The sequence below is a fragment of the Pteropus alecto genome, unplaced genomic scaffold (genome assembly GCF_000325575.1).
Source record: "Pteropus alecto unplaced genomic scaffold, ASM32557v1 scaffold88, whole genome shotgun sequence".
NCBI classification, from domain to species: Eukaryota; Metazoa; Chordata; class Mammalia; order Chiroptera; family Pteropodidae; genus Pteropus; species Pteropus alecto.
Window position 1 is genome coordinate 7306470 of NW_006494611.1, and position 24155 is coordinate 7330624.

At 34.6% G+C, this 24155-nt stretch overlaps 1 protein-coding gene across 1 annotated transcript in view; it reads right to left on the reverse strand.

Annotated features, from left to right (window-relative positions):
- P3H2 (prolyl 3-hydroxylase 2) overlaps window positions 1-24155 on the reverse strand; it is a 137581-nt gene that overhangs the window by 14246 nt on the left and 99180 nt on the right. Inside the window, exons 2-8 of the mRNA XM_006925840.2 lie at window positions 16640-16792; window positions 15495-15684; window positions 10706-10837; window positions 9375-9517; window positions 8950-9039; window positions 7283-7323; window positions 5629-5723 (exon numbers count right to left, since the gene is read on the reverse strand). Of these exons, the coding sequence (XP_006925902.1) occupies window positions 5629-5723; window positions 7283-7323; window positions 8950-9039; window positions 9375-9517; window positions 10706-10837; window positions 15495-15684; window positions 16640-16747 (799 nt within the window). The 5' untranslated portion in view covers window positions 16748-16792. The remainder of the gene's footprint in view (window positions 1-5628; window positions 5724-7282; window positions 7324-8949; window positions 9040-9374; window positions 9518-10705; window positions 10838-15494; window positions 15685-16639; window positions 16793-24155) is intronic.

The window sequence follows — 24155 nt, forward strand, 5'->3', positions numbered from 1 at the left end:
TGGGGCATGTTTTAAGTGGTGAAATTATAAAATCTAGATCTGACAAGGTTCTTTCCTCACAAAAAGTAGGATTAAAGGACAAAACCTCTAATGGTGAGGAAATCATCAGATGTAACAGAGGGTAACCATCTTGAACCCAAAAAATGAACAGAAAAAAAAAAGGTTTTTTTTTTTTTTTTGGTTTCAAGTATATAGTATATTGGTTAGACATTTAGATACTTTATGAAACGATCCCTCTGATTGCTCTTTCTCTGCTCTGGCTGTCCACCTAGCCATTACATTAATGCTGACTGCATTCCCAATGCTGTGTTTCCCATCTCCGTGACTAACATCAACTACTAATTTGTACTTCTTTAACCCTTCACCCCATTCTCCCAGCTCCCCAACCCCCCTCCCCTCTGGTTGTGTCCAAATTGTCCTCTATATCTGTGAGTCTGTTTTGATCTGTGAGTGTGTTCTTTTGTTCCATAGATTTCACATATAAGTGAAATCATATGGTATTTCTCTTTTTCTGCCTAACTTATTTTACTCAGCATAATAACCTCTAGGTCCGGTATTTCTCTTTTTCTGCCTGACTTATTTTACTCAGCATAATAACCTCTAGGTCCATCCATGTTGTTGCGAATGGTAGGATTTCATTTCTTTTTAATGGCTGAGTAATATTCCATTGCATAGATGAACCATAAGATTCGTATCCAATCACCTGTTGATGGCATTTTTATACACCAATGATGAACTTTCTTAAAGAGAAATTAAGAAAACGATTCCATTTACAATTGCATCAAAAACAATAAAATACCTGGGAATCAAATTAACCAATGAGGTTAAAGACCTATTCTCAGAAAAGCATTGGCCTTTTTAAAACTCTTTATAATACTCTCAAGGGACCTGATCTGTGCCTGTCAATAATAACTGCACGAACACACTGGCTAAAATGCGTCAGTTGATATGATTTTACTTCCATACTTGCAATTATAATGTAAATACAGTATTTATTTTTATGGTTTCATATGATTATAATGCCAAAATCAATTTATGAAATTAAATAAAAACAAGACCATAAACCAACTAAATTAAAATTAACAATATTAATAAAATGGTTAACATTATTTTGTGGAAACTAAAAAGCTTCCACATGAACACTCTACTGACTGATGTGGCCCAGGTGCTTTAAGCCAGCATTCCTTATAGCTCTTTGGGTGTGAAATGACTCATTTATTCTATCATAAATTTTCTCTGTTGAAACTATTACAAAATCTTAGTGTACCATGATGAATTTTGGCCTTCACCTGGTCCTCATACATTATTTATAAGTTCCTCCTACTTGATTTCTTATTAGTCTTCAACCGTTGAAATATTATTAACTGGTGCCAATGTGATGGTAACTAACCATACCCCCTGAGGTAGGAAGTTTCTGGCAATATTTGGTTATAAGGTGGTCATTCAGGTGACCTACTAGCTCTCTCTCTTAATATTTTAAAATTGCCATGAAATTTATAAATGAAAAATTTCTTGGATTCCAAGAATATACCCGTAAGTTCCCAGTTTCAATCTTTTGGATGAATAAGAAAAAAAACATTTTTTTTTTTCTACAATTCAGTGTTTCTCAAACTTGTTCTACAGAAAATTTTTTGATGAAAAAAGTTTCTTGGTCAAATGTGTTTGGGAGGTACTGGGTTAAACAAACATTAAGAGGTTTCTTAGGACTTTTACCATGTGAACAGGCATATGAATATCCTAAGTATCAATGTAGCATAGAGCAGTTCTCACCCTTAACTGAGCATAATATCCTCTCGCCTTTCCTTTCCTCCTTCCTATGGCAGAGATATTCTAAGATGGACCCTAATTACCACTGCCTCCTGATATTCATAGGCTTGTATAATTTGCTGCCTTTGAGTGTGGTCAGTGCCTAGATCTTGCTTCTAACCAATAGAATATGGAAAAAGTGATGGCATGTCACTTCTGTGACTGCATTACATCAAGACTGCAACTTCTGTCTTGTTAGCAGACTCAATCTATTGCCTTCTCTGCTTTGTTTGATTCAGCAAGTGGCTGTATTGGACAGGCTCACGTGGCAAGGAACTGAGATCATCCTCTATCCAACGACCAACAAGAAACTGGGGACCACAATCTAATAAGCTTTTAGGAACTGAATTCTGTCATTTGAACTTGTAAGAAGATAGTTTCTCAGTCAAGCCTTAGAAGAGACCCCATCCCTGATCAACAACTTGATGGAAACCTTGCGATAGATCGTGGAGCAATGGACCCAGCTAAGCGATCCCCAGACCTCTGACCCACAGGAACTGTGAAAGAGTAAATGTATGTTATTGTAAGCTGCTCCATTGGTGCTAACTTTTTTCATAGCAATAATAATAAAAAACAGCGACTTTTGTTCCCCACCACAGGATCTATTAACATAAAAAACAGTTTGCTTGGGAAAGGTTGATCTACTCTATATAGTAAATTAAGATTCATAGCCAAATGTGGCAGTCTCTCCAATATTTGGAAAAGTCAATTGTTTATTCCACTCCCATTTAGAAATATAAAAATAGATTTTCCTTCAATAAGAAAGACAAGATACTCAGAGGTTCACTGAAAAGCATTTTCTAATATAAAACTCAAACAAATGGAAGACAGACTAAGAATTTATTGAACTAGGTTGCTTTGTACTTTGCCATGTTTTTCTCATTTTCTATATTGAGAGTGTATTACTTTAAATATAGTTTATTTTTAAAATATGATTTTAAAAGTTACTAAAACTAAACCAGTAAGAGAAATGGCTACTATTCTTAAGCCCTATAGAAGTATTTGCTATTATTATTATGATGGTTATTATATTAGTAAAATATGCCTAATAGATTGTGTTAAGTTCTGAGTCATCTGAATAAGCATAATGGAGAATATTAAAAAGATATTGACAATTCCCCAAACCATGCCATAAATAATATACAAAGATCAGGTGAAGGAGCAGAATGCTAATGGAGTCTTAAATACCTAAACTCTAATGGTTGAGGCAGAATCTGTAGTAGAAATCTGCCTTTTATGTAGCTAACAAAATAACCACCGAGCATAGAATTTTATACAGAGGTTTCCCACACATACATTTAACAGAAACAACCAACTACCCACACACACACATACAAAAAAAAGTAAAAATAAACCCTGTCATTCTAAAATGCAAGTCAGTCAGCCTCCGAATGACTAGTAGCACACCAGACAGAGAGAAAAACGTTAAAATAAAAATAAAAATGCAGTCCAATGTGTTGTGGTTCCTGGGGCCTGATTTGGTGGCTTCAGCCAACTGTTACCACAGTCCAAGGAGATTTAGTTAAACAATTTAATTCTTCTCTCATTCATAAAGTATGTGCCTGGCTCTGACTCTCCAGTTGCAATAAAGAGAGATCATCTTGGAAAACACTCCTTTGTGCTCACTGCCTGTGGCTCACGGCAAGAAAATTATTTTACCAAAGTATTACCATGTCATAAAGACTTGATGTGGGTGTTCTAAGAAGCCCTTACATGAGCAAAGCCCTTTAAAGTTTACATAAGACTCTTCATGTTCGTCCTTTCCAAAAGTTGCTGTCCTAGTTTTACAGATGGGGGTCATACAGATGAGACACTGAGTCTCTAGTTATCTATTACTGCAGAGCACATCAGACTAAGACGACCCAGGAAACCTGGCCTCCGGATCTCACATTCAAAGTTATTTTTACTATATACCCCACTGACTCTGAGGTTATTATTGAGCAGGACCTTTGGAAAACTACCGGTTGAAAGGAGAATGGATGAGTGACAGATGTTTTTAGGAAGCTGACATGCATATTCCACAGACTGGAGTCACCCTGGGCCACTCCCATCTTAATGCTTGGGAGCTGTCCAATATGAATATGACTAACTATTGTTAGGTAATCAGAGTGGATGACAGTATATTTGTGGAAAATGAGAAAAGCTGAAATGCATTCTGCTCCGCGAGGCACGTATCCTTTCTTGTCTTCCTGACATCACTTGCAGCCAGCCTAAGATAAGAAAGTATTTTCTGGTTGGAAACTTTGCTTCTCTGTCTACCACTGTTCTTAGTTTAGACACTATTTAAATCTCTAGTGACTGTACAGAGGCTTTCCAGAAGATTTCCAGAGACTATCCTAATATCCATTAGCCCATTCAACTAAGCAAATTCTGCAAAAATGACAGAATTTGGTAACCCAGTCAGTTATGATTTCCTCCATCCTGTGACGTCTTCTGTTCTACTCTTTCCATTAGTCTTCTTTCGCAGTTACTGGACATCAGATTCCCTGGTAGCCAGGAAAAAAAAAAATGCCTCAAAATTTGCCAACTGTCCTGGAATTTCCTAAACCTTTACAGCAAAGTGTTGGCTTATTTTCATGTAACTTCCTGGGTGATTTCTCAGCTTAAAAAGCAACATGAACTCTGGCTGACCATGCAGCTCTCTGGCACTTGAAAAAGAGCTTGGGCTTTGTGGCTACAAGCTGAGGTCCAGGTCAGATTAGATGAGCATATTATCCTGTTTACTACCTCAAACTGACTTGGAAACTAAGGAAGGAAAGGGCTGGGAAATGTGAGAGCTGTGGAGAGCCAATAGTTTTCAAATCGGCTAGAAGAATGTGCTGACAAGCTTCTTGTTGGGAAAAGGGGTACTGTACTTAACGCAAGTTTTTGAAAACCTCTTCTTATCTTGCAATTAATCAATAGGGGACATTTTAGACATCTAGACACTTCTATGTTTCATAATTAGAGAAGAGAAAATGGATTTGGGTTCAAAAGCTTGGGTTCCAATGCCTGCTCAACCTACTATGAGCTGTGACTTTGGACAAATCGCTAAATCTCTGTAAACCTCATTTTTCTTGCCTGTGAAGTGGGGACACTTTTCTTACATGAGATGCTGCCGGTATTAAAACAAATTGTGTATAAATTTACTTGAAAAATTATAAAACATAGAAATAATAATTATTAAGGATTACTTCTGCAATTAGTACTACTATTATAATTAATGCATTATTATAACAATGTTCGGCTTTATTTAAAAACTGTTTTGGCAACTCTCCACCTATGTCTTCATTATTTTGATTTACATAAATAGGCATAAAATATTCTGTTCTCTCTAGCTCTGTGCCTTTGTTCCATCTGTTTTATCCATTAGAATGGCTCCTTTCACACCTCTGTCAATTCAACCTAAATACTACTTATCTCTCATAGCCCTGCTCAGGTATATGTGCCTCGATCATCTTAGATTAACTAATATAATATCCCACATGACCTGTCTCTCCAAGTTCCTCTGATACGAAGTCCACTCCACATAACCTAGCACTCACTCACTTTGTCACAGAAATAAGCCATGTGACCTCTCTAGTCAACTGAGGATGACAGTGATCGTATAGTTTCGGTCTGGCTCACAGAACTCCTGTGGGAAACAAATGAGGGAGTGAATTTGGAAACTCTTCTGTCAGGAACCAAAGGTAATGATATACAAATCTGAGACATTCTTGTTTTTTAGACTTGCTTTCAGAAATTCATGAACTGTAGTAGCTTAGTCCTTATACGTGAAAGAACTGGTCAAATCCCATCCTCTCCTTCCCCGCCTTCTAAGAGTCAAAGTGCATAGATACTTACCCTCTCTTAGGTCTCGATCTATCTTGGGTGATGATTTTTTCCCCACTGACAATCCATGAACTTCTACCCGCTCCATATTCACTCCTGAGGGGACACTGCTCATTAAAAAAAAAAAAAAAAGTTGAAATAGCAAGTTCTCATTGAACAAAGAAGTTCAAAGGCAAAGAATACCTTATTTAGATACTTTATGACTCCTATTTTTGTTGAATACAAATCTCCCTATTTTTCAAGATCAAATTAAATGTCACTGTCTCCATGGAATTCTTCTCTATTTCTTCAATGAGTGTGCTCTATTTCATTTCTCTAAATCTTATTAACAAACTTTATTACAGTTAATTGTATCTATAACTTAACCTCCTTCAGATCAGACTCTGACTCCCAACAGACCAGGAAAAAATTATCATGTGCATCTTTACAATTCTCAGAGTGCTGTATTATGTCTTCAATATAGATTGTGTTCATCACGGAACAATGGCTGAATTGAAATAAATCATGTCCTAGTGTAGTGGTCCTCGACTATTCCATGAAAGAGGACACAAGTTTGTGTCAAACTTTGCAAACAAACATGATAGTATGATGTTCTCTCAATACACACAGATTGAACAAATCTAAATGTGCATATGCATTCTTGGATCTCTTGCAGTAATTCTAGTCCACTCCAAGATTGAGTCCTTGAAGTCTAGTGAAAGACCACAAGATTTTGAATAAGAAGATCTAGATCTGCCAGTCTCCCATGGTGTGAGACCCTCAGAGAGTCTTTTGCCTTCTTGGGGCCCGTTTTTAAATTTGAAAATGAACAGGCTGGTCCATGTGACCTCAGGCATTTAATTCCAACATTCTATGATTTCTTGACCTCCTCATAACATGTAAATTGACTTTTGATTTCTATCATTTCAAAAAATGAGTTATCTTCATTTCTGATTGAGTTACTGACACCTAATATTTTAGCTTGCAGTAAAACTTTTTGAGCTTCTTGTTTTCAAATAAATGCAGTAAGGGAATTCAGCATTAACAGGAAAATATTATAGTTTTTTCTACTAATAAATCAAAAACAGCATCCAATTTTCTGTTTTAGAACCACAGAATGTTTAGCCTTCAGAGATCACCTGATCTAACTCCCTAATTTGAAGAAAAACATAAGACCCAAAGAGGAAAATAAATTATTCAAGGTTACATAGAAGTGACAGAAACAGCTGTGACCAGGATGCAGAGCTCCTAATTCTCAGTTTGGTACTCTTTTAAATATATCTTTTTGCCTATTCGTAGACTAAGTCCTTATAATAGGTATGACCCTAAGTATTTCTTCTCATTAAAAACCAACAGTTAACATACAATATTATATTAGTTTCAGGTGTACAACATAGTGATTAGACATTTATATAACTTATGAAGTAATCACCCCAATAAGTCTAGTACCTGTCTGACACCATACACGGTTATTACAGTATTACTGATTATAGTCCCTATGTTGTACTTTACGTCCCTATGACTTTTTATAACTGGCAATTTGTACATCTTAATCCCTTCCCTTTTTTCATCAATCCTCCCAATCCCCCTCCTTTCTGGCAACCATAATTGAAAAAGATTTTTTTAAGTTTTATACCTCTGAAAAAATTTTTTATATAAACATTGGATTTGTGAATGGAGAACTCACCGATTCTCATCCTGTCGTCCTCCATATCGGATCCAATAATTCTGTTTTAAATTAAAAAAAAAAATTAGTATTTTTGTCACTAAAACATGAGAAATAAAATACTCAAACTCTCAAAAGACCTAAAATTTTAGGAAACTTACATATTAAATAAAGACATAATACACTTTGTTATTTAAAAAAAAAAATAAAGAGAAGGAAGGCTAGGTAATGTAATTTTGACAAAGACATAAATGATGCAGAAGTAGATTTTTAAAAAATGGCATGGAATTATCCTGGGCAGACATTCTTTTGTCCAAGAAAGCGATTTAGAAATTGGTGGCAGGAAGACATTTAAAAGATAATTCAGTCTAACTCCCTTATGTTTTATGAATAAAACAAACAAAAGAGTCCAGCTTGATTAATCATTGCTACGAGATAATAAAGTGATATTTTCTGGAGTCTCCTGGGATAACCCAATTTTGAAAGAAATCATAAGTAGGACCAGATAAAACTTACGTTGCATTAGAATTGGTATATTGAAATTATTCTAATTTTTAAAATGTGCCAATGAAACATGACATAACTAAGACAAAAATGAAAAATATGTTACAAATAGGATATTTTATAAATGGTGCTTTTTATAAATAAGTGACATGTAAATTACAAAAGGAATATATATAGTAACCAACAAATAGATGAAAAAGGTATGTTCAGATAATTTGAATTAAAAGAAAAATAATTAATGATATGTGAAAAGTTTACTTTTGCTGATCATCAAAGAAATACAAACTGAAGCAACAATGATATACCATTTTGTAGATAATATATGATTACTACAAGTGATTTTAAAATGTTGTCTCTCATTGCTAAGATGTTTGTAGTAAACTGGTACTTTTATGCATTGCTAAGAGCAGTAAAGGTGTTAGAAAATTCTTAGAAAAGCAATTTCAAGAACTTTAAAACTTCTCATATCCTTTGATGGCAAAGTGATCCCACTCCTGGGAATTTATTCAGATGGTATATTTCAATAGAGAGGAAAATGCTTAATGCATTAAGGATAACACAAATCAAACGAATTAAATGTTCGGCATTAGGAGAAGAGTATTTATTGTACATCTGCTCTATATATTAGCTAAAAATAATTTTAGAAGCTATAAAAATATAGAAATTGCATATGATTTCTTAAATAAAAATCAAAACAGAAATCTATCTATACTAGTACTCGTTCTGCCAAAAGTATGTCTTCATATAAAGAATATGAAAAGGCAATATGAACAAATGAAGAAAAGTCAGCACGTTGGGTAGTACAATTGTGATTGATTTTGTTGGTTTTGAAGTCTCTTGAATGTTTAAAATGTTTAAGAGAAATGTTTAAAGGAAAATACAAAATGTCGCATAAAGAATTTAGGAAATAAAACAAACCTGAGGCAAATACATCATGTACAAAATACTTCTACCCAAATATATTTGCTTTTGACTGTTTCTCACTGATATGGGAATCTATTAAAGTCTTTTAAAGTTTATCACATATATTGAGTAAGTAACCTCTTCCATATCCCCAGTTTTTGCTAACTTGTAGCAGGGGATTAGAACCTTCGACAAATGAGGCTAGGAAATAAAATCATATATAAAAAGTCCATTGAATGGTTCTTTTGAAAAAACATTTCCTTTTTCCTCTTTGATCTTACTGGTTCAGTGTATGAAAATCCCAGACTCTCTGCAGCTGATTTTATTAGTTCTGATTCCAGTTTATGACGCTTCATAAACATTGTCAAATCCTAGAGGAAAAAAAAAAAAGAAAATTTATATTTAAATAACAGTTAAGAGATATGATAAATGTTCAAGTGGAAGTAGCTTTCATTAGACAGTGACAAATAAGCAAAAAAACATATTCAGAGCTGCAAAAAATGTCTCCATCTCAACAGATTTTTTTAAGCTAGCACATATGAGAAAAATATGCTTTGGGCATCACTAATTAAAGTTTGAAAGAAGTGAGTTTAAGAATCTTTACTGAACTGTTAGATATATTCAAAAGCAGTGTTATTTTTTTACCAAGTCTCCCCAGAGCATCTAAGCAGAATGCAGAAATTCTTCTAAGAGAAATTGGTCTCACCTCTCTGGCCTCGATGGATCCTGGGTCTGTGCTGTCGTCCAACAGACTCTCATAGTAATCCACATTATCTAGGACATCCTCATCACCCGGATGGAGTAGAAGATAGGCCTTGGCACACTCCAAGGCTTTCACATATTCACCAACTGAAAGACGGAAGAGTCAGCCTAAGTCTGTCTAAAATAATTTTAAGGGGTACTTCAACATGTCTATGAGCAGTCAGTGTTAAACAACAGTAAGAGGGAAGATAAGGCGAGGCAGAGTAATCAGAAACAGCGGCAGGTAAAAGAAGACACAATATCAAGTATTCTAAAGGTACTACTTTCGGTCTGCTTTGGTGCTCGATGTTTTGCATAAATTATCAAAAGTTTCCACCTGAAGATGTTTCTTAATAAGATAAACGGAAATAAAAACTATCGAGATATCAATTTTCACCTGAGAGACTAGGGAATATATGAAAATTTGATAATGAATTCTGTTGATGAGCAATGAAAAGTGTACTGTATATGGAGAAAAACTGGTAATATCTATGGAAATTACAAATGAATAAATCATTTGATGTAGTAATTGTACTTCTAGAAATTTATCCTATATTTATGTGCAATTGTGAAATGACATGGAAAATATCACTCATTTGATTGTTGATTATCACAGCAAAAGATTATAAACAACACTATGCTCATCGTAAGGAGACACATGAATAAATTACAGTACAATGGTATGCAGATATAAAGAAAAATTAATGAGGAAGATCTCTATATACAGAAATAATTAGATCAAACCATACAAAATTGACAAAATTTACCTAAACGAATGGTAATTTCATAGGTCCAACCTACTAAAAAAAATCTGATATGTATTTTTAAGAGAAGAAAACAATGTAGAGAACAGTGCAAATAATATGCTATTTTCTTTGTACAAGAGGAGAAAATAAATGAGAGAGAGAGAAAGAGAGAGTGTGTGTGTGTGTGTGTGTGTGTGTGTGTGTGTGTTGTTTCTATACAAAATTTTTGGAGGGATAAATAAGACACTGGGTTGTAGGGCATGAAATTGTGTTGTGGGAAAAATGAAGAGAGGGAAACTTTTATGAGATTTGGTCTTTGAACCTGGGATATATTACCTTTTAAAATTAAGTTAGAAAAATTAAATTTAAAAAATCATAAAATGTCAGCCTAGGTATGATTTTCAGGTATTATCACAGCATTTGCCCACTTATAGTTTCATCTCTGCTCTTTTTGTCCTGAGCTGCAGTAATGTGAGATGAGAGAGAAATTCTGTAATGATGAGCAAGATTATCTCTCCTCAAAGGTCTTCACAGATAACCCATGCTTTACCTCGATAGTAGGCAAACTGTAGGTAGTCAAAATGCAGGGGAAGAAAATTCTCAATTGGTGAGAGGCGGCCAGGGCGAGTGGCAAGTTCCCTCACACATTCATGCTGACAAACCAGCACCTGCATGTAGTGATCTGGAAGACAAGAGCAGACAAGTGGGTCCCTCCTATCTGCTGAATGTTCAGACTTCAAAGTCAGAGTAACAGTTACACTGGGCATTTCTCACCTCACAACACTCTGAGAATGATATCATTATTATCCTCACTTCATGATCAGAAATTCTTTTCACAAAGAAAGTTAAGTGACTTGCCAAGGCCTCTTAATCAGTGATCACCAGAGTAATTAATAGTAGATTCCAAATCTTCGGACTCCCAGTCTTTTCTCTGTACTGTACTCTTCCCTTCCAGATATCTTATTTTCTACATCTCCTGAAAGTGTCAGGCCATCTCACCCCACTCTCAAACAGTTGAGTAGCTGACTTCCATATGTTTAACAACTTCAGGGCCTTCTTTTGGATATTTAGATAGCCCTAAGCATCCCAAAGTCAGGATCAGAAGGCCAGATCCTGGTTATGCTAAGAACCAGTTGCAAGCAAGGAACTGCCCTGTAGGTGAGGAGTTCGTTGCGGAGAAGTAAAGAGAGAATGCTCCTTCTGCTTAACATTTTCCAAATGAGGAAATAAAAATATTCCTTTGCACCTATCGATTAGGAGCTAGTCTATCCAGATACAAATTAGTTCGTCACCTGGAGATTGTAAATCCTAATACCATAGGGACTGGTAAAATAGCAGACAGATGAAAGCTAAAGAATTTAAATAAGTGCCTTGCATTTTTCTCTTTGTCTCCCTTTCTTTGTTCCAATTCTTCTTGCTTGCAAACAGGCCAATTCTTCTTACTTGCAAACAGATCTGAAAGTGTAAGATTTTCATGCTCCTTTCAGTGCTGGGCTCTAGTTCATCCAGGCATGAGCTGAGAAAACTCAAATGGCTAATGTACCAGAGGGGTAAAAAAAAAACTTCCTACATTTTGCCCTGACTTTGATTTTTATAATAAAGACGGAGGTAGTCTTTTCCAGAAAGAGAATAGTTCATTCACGCTTGTGCTGAGTGAGAGGGTTCTCTTGAGAATGATGATAAAACAATCTAACTTCATGACTGTGCAATTTAATTTATAACAACTGCCTCCTTTCAAAAGTTTCTTTGTTAGGGAGAGTTTAGCTTGTACCTGGATGACCTTGAAGGCAGACCCTAAAACACAACAGGAAGTAAATGTACATTTTCTGGCATGTAGAAAACCGTGCCAATTTTCACATAGCATGGCCAAGTCAAACCAATATAGAACAGCTAATAGAAGCCCTACAATCCATTGGTTCTTAATTCCAGTTGAGGGAATGTGAGGGAAAGAATAAGTTCTGTTTATTTGATTAGCATGTTAGAAATAAATAGCTAGTTGTTTTATTTTTTTTTAAGAAAACAACAACCCTCAACCATTTTCTCCTAGTTAGCTGGCCAGTTACTTTATAATACACACTCCTCCTAATTCCAAATGACAAGCAAAAGGAAAGGGTAAGAAACACACCCACCAAGAACTCAAAATCTTAATAACAGGATTTTGAAAGCAAGCTATAAATAGGAGCAAAATAAGAGTGACACAATGATAGCCTTTAGGGCTTTCAACAAGCACAGCTAATAAGTAACTGCATGAAGAAGCCATTTGTATTTTTCTCCAATTTTTAATGTTCTAACTGTAAAATTCAAATATTATGGCTTTCTAAATATATTCTGTATTTTAAAACCAGTTTTACTACTAATTTAGGACAATTTTGAACCAAACAAGAATTTACATAGTCAGAATTATGATATCACTTTTTATTTGTAGTTGTATCCCTTGCTTTCTTTCTATATCAAATGTTATTGTGCAATTAGTATTTTTTAATAAATTTGAAATCCAAGACTCTGTGTGGGGATACTTTTTTAAGTTTCTCTCTCATAATCAACTTTATATGCTTCAAATTCTGAAGGAGACTTACTATATTTCTGTAATATATAATATTTGGGTTAAAATAAAGGGACTATGAATTTTTTAAATCACTTTTCTTTATTGGAAGTGGGGTCATGGGTGTTAGAAATTGTGTTAAGTAGTTAGAGCCTGAGTTAAGAGACCGTTATTCCTTTCTGGCAACCAAGAGGCTGTGCTGACTTTGAACAAATTACTAAATGTTAATCTGTGGAGAATTGTCAGTCAGGCTTCCTAAACCAGATCTAGGCCATTTGCCAAGGCTGTTTAGTGGTCATTGGTTGAGGCAGGTGTATAAACAAATGTAAGAATGGAGGCAGGACACATATCCCCACAAAACCACAAGATAGTAAACTATAACAAGGGAAAAGCCTGCCCATATGCAAGTAAACGATTAAGTATAGAGAAATACTCAGCAAGTGAAATGTAAGACACACATAAAATTGACAAGTGAAATGTAAGACACATATAAAATTGACATCCAAATGAGTAGTGCTCATAAAATGCAAGCAATAGCTCTGGCAGAGGTCCAGTAAAACACAACTTTTGGGGAAAAAGTCTTTAATAATTCAGATACTGGTATTGATTGTAGGTGAATTGAGTTGATTTAGGGTAACAGTGTGTGGCAGGCAAATTGATCACTTGACAAATTGATTAGAAATCTAACTTCTTAGTCTAATTAAATAGATATTCCCCTATCGCCCTTCTAAAGGACCTTAACAATTTATGACCTATATTTTCAGAAATTCACAGTATTATTAACCATTTTAATCTCTGCAGTGTGATTGATGAATATGTCCTCTCCTTCACTCATTCAACCCATTCATTTAACAAGTATTTACTAAGCAGCCGCTACTTAACAGTCACGGTACTCAGGCACTGAGGACAGAACACTGAGCAAGACAGGGTATTAGCCAAGCAATAAAGGAAAACGACATTTTGAAAGTCTGCAAGTGGAAATGAGCATGGCATATCCAAGGAATTAAAAGAGTGCAGTATGAATGAGTCATAGAGAGAGGGGGGAAAGAAAGAGATGATGAAAACATACACAAGTGTACAGTAATGTAAGTCCTTATTAAAAGGTTTTGGGTTTTATTTAAGTGCAATAGAATTCAGTGGGATATTTTCAGCACGTTGTGAGCAGACTTTCATTTTTTTTTTTTTTTTTTTTAGAAGACTGCTTTGTGTGCCTACAAGATAAAATCTGAAAAAGACATAAGGGCCAGCAAGGAGGCCATCATATTGGCTTAGTTAAAATATACTGTTAATTTGAACCAGGATGGTAGCAAAAAGGGGTTGAGAGAACCAAGAAATCTGAAGTGCTAATAGAAGGTAGCATCTATCAAAGTCTGGTAATGAATAAGAAGGGAATAGAAACTGAGGGAGATTTTGGATTGAAAGGTAACGTCTGGGGATGTGGATTGAGCTGCTAGGTGAATGGTGCTTTTTATGGAGACAGAAAACATTGGAAGTTGGGGAAGGCATAATGAGTTCATTAATTTGTATTTCTATGAAGTTAAACATTGCTTTTCAAATAATTATTTGTTAAACATTTATTATTGAATAAATTACCCTTTGCCCATTTTTCAATTATGTAGACCTTTAAAGTATGGGCTCTAGAGTGAAGAAAGCCTAGGTTTCATTTCCAGCCTTACCCGAATCACATTACTTAAGCCTTCTGAGTTGCAAATCCCTCGTTTTAAAAAGGGAGAAGAGAGTTAATAACAATAGTATCTACAAGGAATTGTTTAGAGGATTAAAAGAGATATAAAGAAGTAAAGTGCTTTGTATGTGGTAACTGCTAAATAAATATTGCTTATTATTATTACTACTAGTAAATAACAAATTACTACTAATAATTTACATGCTCTATTTAACTATTAAGGATATTAACTCTTTGCCTGTAATTATTTTTGCAATTTTTTCCCACTCGTCATTTGTAAATTCACTCGATTTATTGTACATTTTGTTTATAAATTTTATGTGAACTCTATCCGTCTCTTCGTCTCTTCGTATTTCCCATCTGTTGTCTCGCTAAGAGCATTTCTTCTCTACTATTATACAAATATTTTCCTGCATTTTCTTCTAACAGTTTTATTTTTATACTTATATTGTTAATATAAATAGAATGCATTTTTGTGTATTTTTTCATATGCAGCAGAGAACTCATTTCCTGCCATAAATGATTAACTAGCCAGTCTCCCCAATTAGTGTATAATGCATATTACTTACAATTTTAAATTCTACTTTATAATATATTAAATTCCTAAATATAGCAAAATACTCTTTTAAGTGATTGAAGATGACTACATGGAAGTATTCACTACTATATTGATTATAATAATGAAAACTTACATTTTCCTTAAAAGTCATCAATAAAGGACTAATCAAATAAATCACGTTGTCCCTATATAATGGAACATTATGCAGCCATTAAATACAATAAGTAGATCTACATGTACTTACTTGAGAAGAAGTCCACAATATATTGTCAAGCATAAAACAAAAAGAAAAAATATGCTGAAAATCAGTATTTATAGTATTGTCTTATTTTTATAAAAATACGTAAATATTTACATATGCATCTGAAAAAGTTTCAGAGCATAGTCATCAAAATTTAAACTAGGTAAGTTTATCTATGGGAGATAGAATGGTTCAGATATATGAGAATCTTTCATTTTTACAATACATACCTCTATATTGTTGGAATATTCTTACAGATTGCACATAGCATTTCTCTAATCATAAAATAAATAAAGGGGGAAAAAAGCTTTACCTGCAATGGCTTCGTAGAGACCAGCTTTATAACCTAAGTACTCATACTCTTCAAATCTCTGAGGCCCCTCACATAGGGCTCGACACTCCATATCTTCATTGAAATATTCTCGTAAAGCTTGTTCAAAGTACTTGATAGCTAGTTCAAAGTCATCAACCTCATAATGTTTAACTCCTAAGTTGTAACTCTCCTGCAAAGAAACAGAATTTTTTTTTCTTTTTTTCCCCAAGAGCACCCACCAGGCACTTGAATAGCAGGGGCCATGCAGACTGGGGATCACTTAGATAGGTGGAATACTGGACTCCTGTGCTGTGGTGGAGATAAAGAGGAGTTGTACTGGGAGATAAAGTGTTAAGTCCAACGCTGTAACTAATAGTAAATGAGAAGACTTGCAGAGCAAGCCATCTATTGCGCCACCAAAGAATTTCACTTTCTTTTTGAGCATGCTAGCCCCTTTGAATGTAGTAGATAGGGGCATGCCACAAAGTGCATAAAGACTGATGTGGTTGGACATGACAACTGTTCCTAGGCCTGGCCCAGTTTAAAAACAAAAACAAACAAACAAAAACTCCCATCTAAAACCTTCCTCTCTTTTCCTATTCTTCAATCATCTTGAAGGTCAGGATCATCCTGACACGCTGAGTATGGCAATGTCTCCAGTTGTAAAAGAAGCCCTTTCGACATACTGTGATTTTAAGTCAGATTTTATTTAAACAAATAATTCTGTGTCTTAAAAAAAAAAAAAAAAGAGAGAATTTGAAAGTATAGGTACAATGAAAGAACCACCAGTTTAGAGCTGGGAGATCACAGTGTGCCCTGAGCCATTCACACACTGGCTTCAAGTTCTATGTGAAAAATAAAAGTGCTGTAGTGGGAGCTGAAGCTCAGAGAGGATTTATATCATATTCTACTTTTCACCATTTCATACTGATTTTCTAAATTAATTTTCATCACTTCTCAATTTTTTCAATTTTGAAAAAATATTGATAATTACAATATTTCATCTGAGAAATATGAAAGCATAAAAAAATGCTATTATATTGTAAATTGGGGGTCAATCTGAGATATCCATAGGAATCCACTTTTCGCCAAATAAAACTTAGCACTAAGCCCCACATTGTTGGGGCAGGGGTCCCCAAGCTCACCAGGTGCGGTTTGGCTTCTCGATCTACCAACTGGAATGCTTCGACACCAGCCATCGTTCTGTAATTCTCAATATTCTGCTGCATTTCCATGTGCTCAGGGTTGGCCATAAAAAATGTGTGGGCTGCTTCCACTGCCTTTTCCAGCTGGTTAAGCTATGGAGAAAAAAAAAGGACCAATGAAGGCAAATATTTCTAAACCAGGTTCAGTACTAGCCAATATCTCACAGCTCGAAAGTGGCAGGGCCAGGTTCCAGTTCACATTCACTACACTCAACATCCATCCTATAGGGTGGGAGGTTAATAAATAGTACTCCTAAAATGTTATGTAGGTTTTTTGGCTTTAGTGAGAATAGATACATGTGCTTTGTTTCAAGTTCATTCCTTTCCTCCTCTTTTCTAAACTATCTGTGTTTTCTAGAAAATTAAAGCTATGTGCTTCTGGGTTTTCTGTTTCTGTTTGTTTGTTTGTTTTGTCTTTTTTTTTTTATGATTAATCAAAAGAAAAAGCTGCCAATGCTGTGCAACCTCTAATGCATATTTTTAACATTTTTGTCCTTTATTTTCTCTTCATTTCTTTTTGTTCCCTTTACCTTTAATCCTGACAATGGGAGTATAAACAAAGCTATGACTTTCCAAAGGATGGGATTTGGTTTACCTCCCGCTCCATCAAATTTGCTACCAGACTTTAGAATGTGAAGAATACAAAGTTAAAAGGAATAAGTTATTCTACCACATAAGAGATGCTAAATAGAGCACATAAAGTGTTCTACCACACTCCTTTGACTGAGGTATTTGATTCCAAATTTACAACTTTGGTTCTCATTAATGCAAAAGGAAGAATTTTTAATAACCACTACATAGACACTATAAATCTCCTCTTAAACCACTTAATACACTGCTCTCCATGTAACATGCAGTGTTGCATTTTTTTAAAAACAAATTGGAATTAAATTTACTCAATTTAAGACATTTTACCCTATGCATTAGTTATGGAGAATATCTGTGGGCAGATCTATCTACCCCACATCAGAAAAATGAATATTTACATTAATAGTCTTTTCCATGCTAAATCTAAATTATGTCCAATCTATTTTAAAGCATAAAGAAATAAAAACTCATTGTTATTAAATAAGTAAATATAAAATCATGGAACGGCATATAAAATCCAACTGAGTATGCTTTTGATAGTCTGGCCACTCAAGTATTAGATCTAGAAAGACATCGAAAGATCTAGAAAGATCTAGAAAGAATTAGAAGGTTCCCAAGTCCCCAGCCACTGCTATCTCGTGATATATAAAGTTTAGCCCTCACCACAGAAAACATAAACTGCCCTATTTCAAGACCTAACATGCTTACATTTGTCTAATAATAGTAAAACATTCCCTTTTCCCCTTGAATTTACATATGCTTAGCTACTGGTCTTCCTGTCCCTAAATCTTGTCTGAAATCAGCTTTCTCTGCCACTTTTACCTTTGTTCTCAATTCTGTGCTTCCAGAATTATTCTGTCAGTCAAAATCACTAATTTTGGACCTCGTTTCTCAATTTCTCAAATACTGACACAGATAAATATGAATTTTTTGGACAGCAATATAGTAACAAGTATGTAGAAAAAGAATAGCTTCTAAATTGGGTGTCTAAATTGATCAAGTGAACCTGGAAAAAGTCATTTAAGCATTTGAGCCTCAGTTCTCCTTTAAGAAAAATGCCCATAAAATCCCCATACCACTACCTACTACATAGGATTTCGGAAGGATTTAATTGTGTAACATATACAAATGTTCTTTGGAAATCACTAAAACCTTAATAAAATAAACAATAGAATACAACTTATAAATCAGATATTAGTTTCAAGGATGTAAATATGTTCTCATTAATGATGGGTACAGTCTATAACTCTCACAGAATCATAATTTATGAGAATATAGTAAGGTTCTTGGGGTTGGTGGAAACTGCCTCTAGTTAAAAGTCAAACTATACATTATAAACAAAACAGATTAGCACTGATATACTCTGGTTCTATAGCACCAGCCACTAAAGTTCACAGAACATAAATCAATTTTATGTTTTTTACTTTCCTACCTTGATGTTTTTTCAGGTGATTCCACTAACCTAGAGATCCTTTGTCACCTGGTCTTTTCTTACTGGAATCTGACATATTCTATAAGGCTGAACTTAAATTCTCTAAGAGATCATCTCCTCCTCAACCCTATGTCTATAGTCAAGTACTACAATACCACCTTATTCCTGTTCCTCTACTGTACTTGCATACTCTGCTGCACGTCTTTTACACACAAATCAAAAGGTATACTACATGTGAATATGCTTCGTCAGCTATACTATAATAAAAGGATACAAGTTTAACAACATCTCGGGAGTCATTATCCCCATTGAGAGCTTCCAGTACTGATGATCATCAATGAATGTGATTCAGTAGCTCTTGAAAATTTGACCACATTGTTTTTTTCTTTGCTTATTTGGTGCTATCCCCATTTATTACCCACTAGGGAACATAATACCATCATCTCCAATATAAGTATCAAGAGATTTCATGACTTAAAGTTAAACCATAAAACTTATTCATGAACTAGCCAAGGCTTTTAAATTATCGTAAACCAGTTCAGGAAACTAGAATTGGTTGCCAAAGTCTATAAAACGGGCAATTATTTTAACTGGAAGCTTGATATCTTTGTACTCCATTTTAGAAATTAGATACACACAGCTAAAGTGGTAGGAAAAGTCCAGGTGAACATGTGTATGTTACATATAATGCTGTATTATTGTATGGAGGTTATTACAAGACCTTGTAAGTACTAGGTTTCAGCTAAGGAAGGATCTACCCACTACTCCATTAAAACAAACAAAAGGCAAACTGCATTTAAAGGCTCCAAACTGGATTTCCCTTAAGACCAAAATAAAACAAACCACAGGAGAGGATAACTAATGTGAAGTTAACTCTATGCCTTAGAAAAATAAATTGTAAAATAAAGAACTGAGGAAAATGAAATGATCTGACAAGATGGTACCACAGTTTTAAGGAATTCTACTGCACCACTGAGCCTTCAAGAAGCACTGGATCATTTTATCTCAGTCTGTGAAGAACTAATACAAATATTTTCTTCTGGCAGCCCAGAAGCACAACTGTATGTGACAGTCATGTTGCATGGGGGCGGGGGGGCGGGGCGGGGGACACTGATTAAATCAACACCTTGCTGGCATTCGGGAGTTACTCCGTCCACTGGTGAGTGAATGAGATTCTTCTGACATGCAAATGTTTTTCCATAGCTAGTAATAAAGGAACATTTCAAAAGTACTTAGAAAACTTCAGTAGTTATCCATTGACCACAAAAGAGATTCCAGAAATTATGCATCATGACATTCAAGAACCTCCAGGATTCTTTGGCCCCCAACCCTATCTTTGTAGCATAACTTCCTCAAATCTTCATGCAAAGCTTTTCCCAGAAGTTTTAAGAGAATTTCTAGAAGTTTTCTTATATACCATCCTCTTATTCAAGAAAATACACATAGGCCCAGTACTATACTAATACCGAAACTCTTTATTTCACTTCTTCAGAAAAAATTTTTTTTGCACTGAATCTGTGCCAGACACCATGATAGTCAATTAGAATACACACATGGCTAGAATAAAAACCTCACTTTCTAGGTGTTTATAGTCTCATCAAAGGAGACAAGTCTCAAGAAAATAAATCTTTAATGAAAATGATTTCAGGTTGTGCTAAAAGCATTGAAGAAATAAATGAGCAAACAATAATGTAAGAGCTCTCTGGGGTTGGAATGGAAGCAGAACTCCTTCAGATAAATTAAATAAAGTCTCTCTGCAATGGGAGTTTTGAACTGGGATCTAAATTGTGAGAAGCCAGTCATGATAAGAACAGGAGAACTAGTGTTACAGCCAAAAAAAAAAAAAAAAAAGTTCAAATCAAAGGAGGGACTTTAAGTGGGAAGAGTATTGACATGTTTTAAAAGCAGAGCAGAGACTAAAGAGAGAGATTTTAGAAGTTGCAAGACTGATCACTTGTAGGCGAGGTAAAGAGTTTGAATGTTACTTTAAGAGAAAACCATTAAAGAATTTTAAACATTATTCGATATGCATTTTTAAATGATAATTCAGACTGCTACGTAGAGAATAGATCTTTGGTAGCAGACAGGAGAACATAGCAATAATCCAGGTCAGAGATAATGCTATTTGCAAAGTGAAAACAGGACAGCATAGGTCAGTCCCCATTCTATTTTTCTCCCTCTTTCTTCCATTCCTTTCTTTTTCTTTCCATTTTGCCCATCCCTGTCTATCGCAACATTTTTCAACTCACAAGGTGAACACATAGCACAAAAGAAAACTATCTAAAATTTCCAAACATATTTTAGAGAAAATATAAAAGTTTCCTCTCTTCTGAATTGTAGGAAATAGGAAGCCCAAATATTTCGAATAAGAAATTTAAAACAGATTATAAGACACATGCAAGAAAGGAAAAAGATTAATTTTAAAGCACAATAAAACATGTAAATTATACTGTGTACTTCTGAAATAGAATATTTAGGATCGCACTCTATCTTCTGAAGACTTTTTATACACTCAGGGTAAAATGTCAAGCCTAAAATAAGTAATTTCCATTCTTCTACTCAAACATCAACATTTCAATAAAGAAGGGAATTCTATCTCTAGTTTCATCACTCTAACTTTGGGAATTCATCCCATATTATGCATTACTTTTGGATGAAGCGCTATAATTTTTGCCTTGGCTCTTTATTTAAAGTTCACAACATAGCAATTTCGGAGAATTTTTAACTCCATTAGACATTTCTTACCAATTGACAGACATGTAAGTACACACTGAAGACATCCTATTTCTGAGCAACAGCAAAATTTCTAAGTCCTAGTAAGTAGCATATACACACTGGCTGAAGAGAAAGAAGGCACCAGGTTACAGTATGTAGCTAGCGTCTCCAAATTTACCTCAAAGTTTTGCCAAACCAAAGTTACTTTCTTCCACAAAACCAAACAAGTAAATAAGTTATTTAAATAATTTAAAATAAAATTAAACAACCTATTATAGGAATACTCTTAAAATAAAGACCCATCAAATTTTGAAACAAAAATTGGAAGCAGTTTGAATTACTAGGTTAAACTAAATCCTCTAAATGACAGCTTTTCAAATGTAAAAACCAGGCTGTTTGATAAGAATTCAATGTTACTTAAGGAGGTTTCTAAACATTTCCATATAATGGAGTAAGATTTTTAAAGTGGCAAAAAATAGCCATATCAACTTTGCATTCTTATTTCACAGTTGCTGGTGATAGTACTCTTTTACATTGTTAATATAACTTGCAAAAAAGATGTGTATTATGCTAATAACATGTATTATGTTAATAATTCAACTATAGAAAATAACTTTCTCTTGACAAAACTATAAAATTAATTTTATTATACATAGAAGACTAAATTATTTATATACTGTTATCTTTTTTGCCTTAACTATTAAAAAGCTTAGAATTACATTTTATTTTTTACTGAAGCTGATATAGTTCTCTTTTTTCTTTGAGGTTTGTTGTTGTTGTTGCTGTTATTTATTTCCATTTCAAAAACTCTAATTATACAAATAATGGTTTTAGCAAGGTAACTCAAAGTCCTTTTGGACATATAAAAGGTACAATTTTTTTCAAAAATAAATCCCTATAGCAAGGGAAATTACTAGTAATAAAATTCTTTCCCACATTTCAATGTAGAGAATTTAGAAATTTTTAGCTTCAAACAACACATATTAATTCACCAGTTAGGTGTTCATGCTAATGTAGAAAATAAACTTATCTTTTCATTTATGGAATATTATTCTAAAATGTAGTCATGGTTATAAGTAAATATTTATAGTTTTCAAAATGCTGTTTGGTAAGGATTAGATGGGAAATGATGCTGCTAACGAGTAACATTTTCTCTGTGGAATAAGTGGGAAAGGAAAAGTATCTTTTAAAGCACTTTCTTTTGCCAAACTGCTTATGTTCTTTTCTTGAAATGTTTATGGTCCTGGGCCTGATTAATGTCCTCCTGTTTTTTCTAAACATTCTAGTGAAGTTTTAACCTGATGTTTATAACTTAGTGCTAAACACTGATGGTGAATCGCCACTGTCAAATGAAGTTACCCTTATAAGCTCAGTGGAATAAGATTCTATCAGCTAAGTTTGTTAGAAGATTTCTTATCTAAATAAAAACCATCTTTCAGGGTAAGGAAAACACTAAAGTGAAGAAGCAGAACTTTCAAACATGCTGTTTCAGATTAGAGACTATTTAAAACAAAACGTCCCTGAAGTTTTTTTGGGGAAAAAAAAAAAAAAAAACTCAAGATATTAGCCAAAAAATAAGTGCGTGCTTAATTGGATGAAATCCCTCAAGCCATCTGTGTATTGTCTAATGCCTTAACAAAAGAACAGCCAAGACATAAATGCCTGCTGGGTAAGGGGACAGAGCATTATCTTAGCAGCGGAATGTGGATAAGTCATATCTGCCATGGATCAAATGAAAGTAGTGTGTGTGGTTTATTGAGATATTAGCCAAAAAATAAGTGCGTGCTTAATTGGATGAAATCCCTCAAGCCATCTGTGTATTGTCTAATGCCTTAACAAAAGAACAGCCAAGACATAAATGCCTGCTGGGTAAGGGGACAGAGCATTATCTTAGCAGCGGAATGTGGATAAGTCATATCTGCCATGGATCAAATGAAAGTAGTGTGTGTGGTTTATTGGTATGTTACTATTGTTTTGGGTTCTAACCATTAGGACAGGGTAAGAATGAACAACTGGGCAGACATCTTAACCTCCGTGTCAGAGAATGACTAATGGTTACGGAAAAGAAGGCTTGAGCCAAGACCTGTCTGACATTTGCTTCCTGCTACTGTTTTTGGAATCACAGTTTTAATCCTCTTCAAAAATGTCTTTAGAAGGTAAAAGTCACTCATTTCATACTCCAGTTTTGCCAATGTCCCATGACAACTACAGTAATCATCACTCTAACTTGTAAAAAATCTTATTCGTGTCTGATTTTGAAAAAAAATAAATAGAAATCCAGTGTCCCTCTTTGCAAGCTCAGAACTGTACTCCTCTCCTTCGTAACCCCCATACTGGTGAGTACGATCTTGTCTGTGAGGTTGTTAATTAGAATTTACCCTGGTATACTGCTGAATAGTTTGCAAAGCACTTCATAGCACCATAAATAGAAATGGTCATTAATTCAGTGTCTACTCAATCTCTATTATGAAATTCTTCTAAAAGCTGGAAGATGAACCCCTACCTCACCTTGGGCCCAGTACAGAAGTAGTTGATCATTATGTACAAGGGCACATGAGGATGCAAACAATGAGCAAAAGCACCATGAAGAAGCTAGTGCTGGGGCAGACTGAGTTGGCCTTAATGAACTTCATGGTACAAAAACAAATCTTGTTGTTCTAATCATCACTCATGCTTTGCTTCTGCCTGGTTTTCATTATGATAAATGGACATAAATGTTGT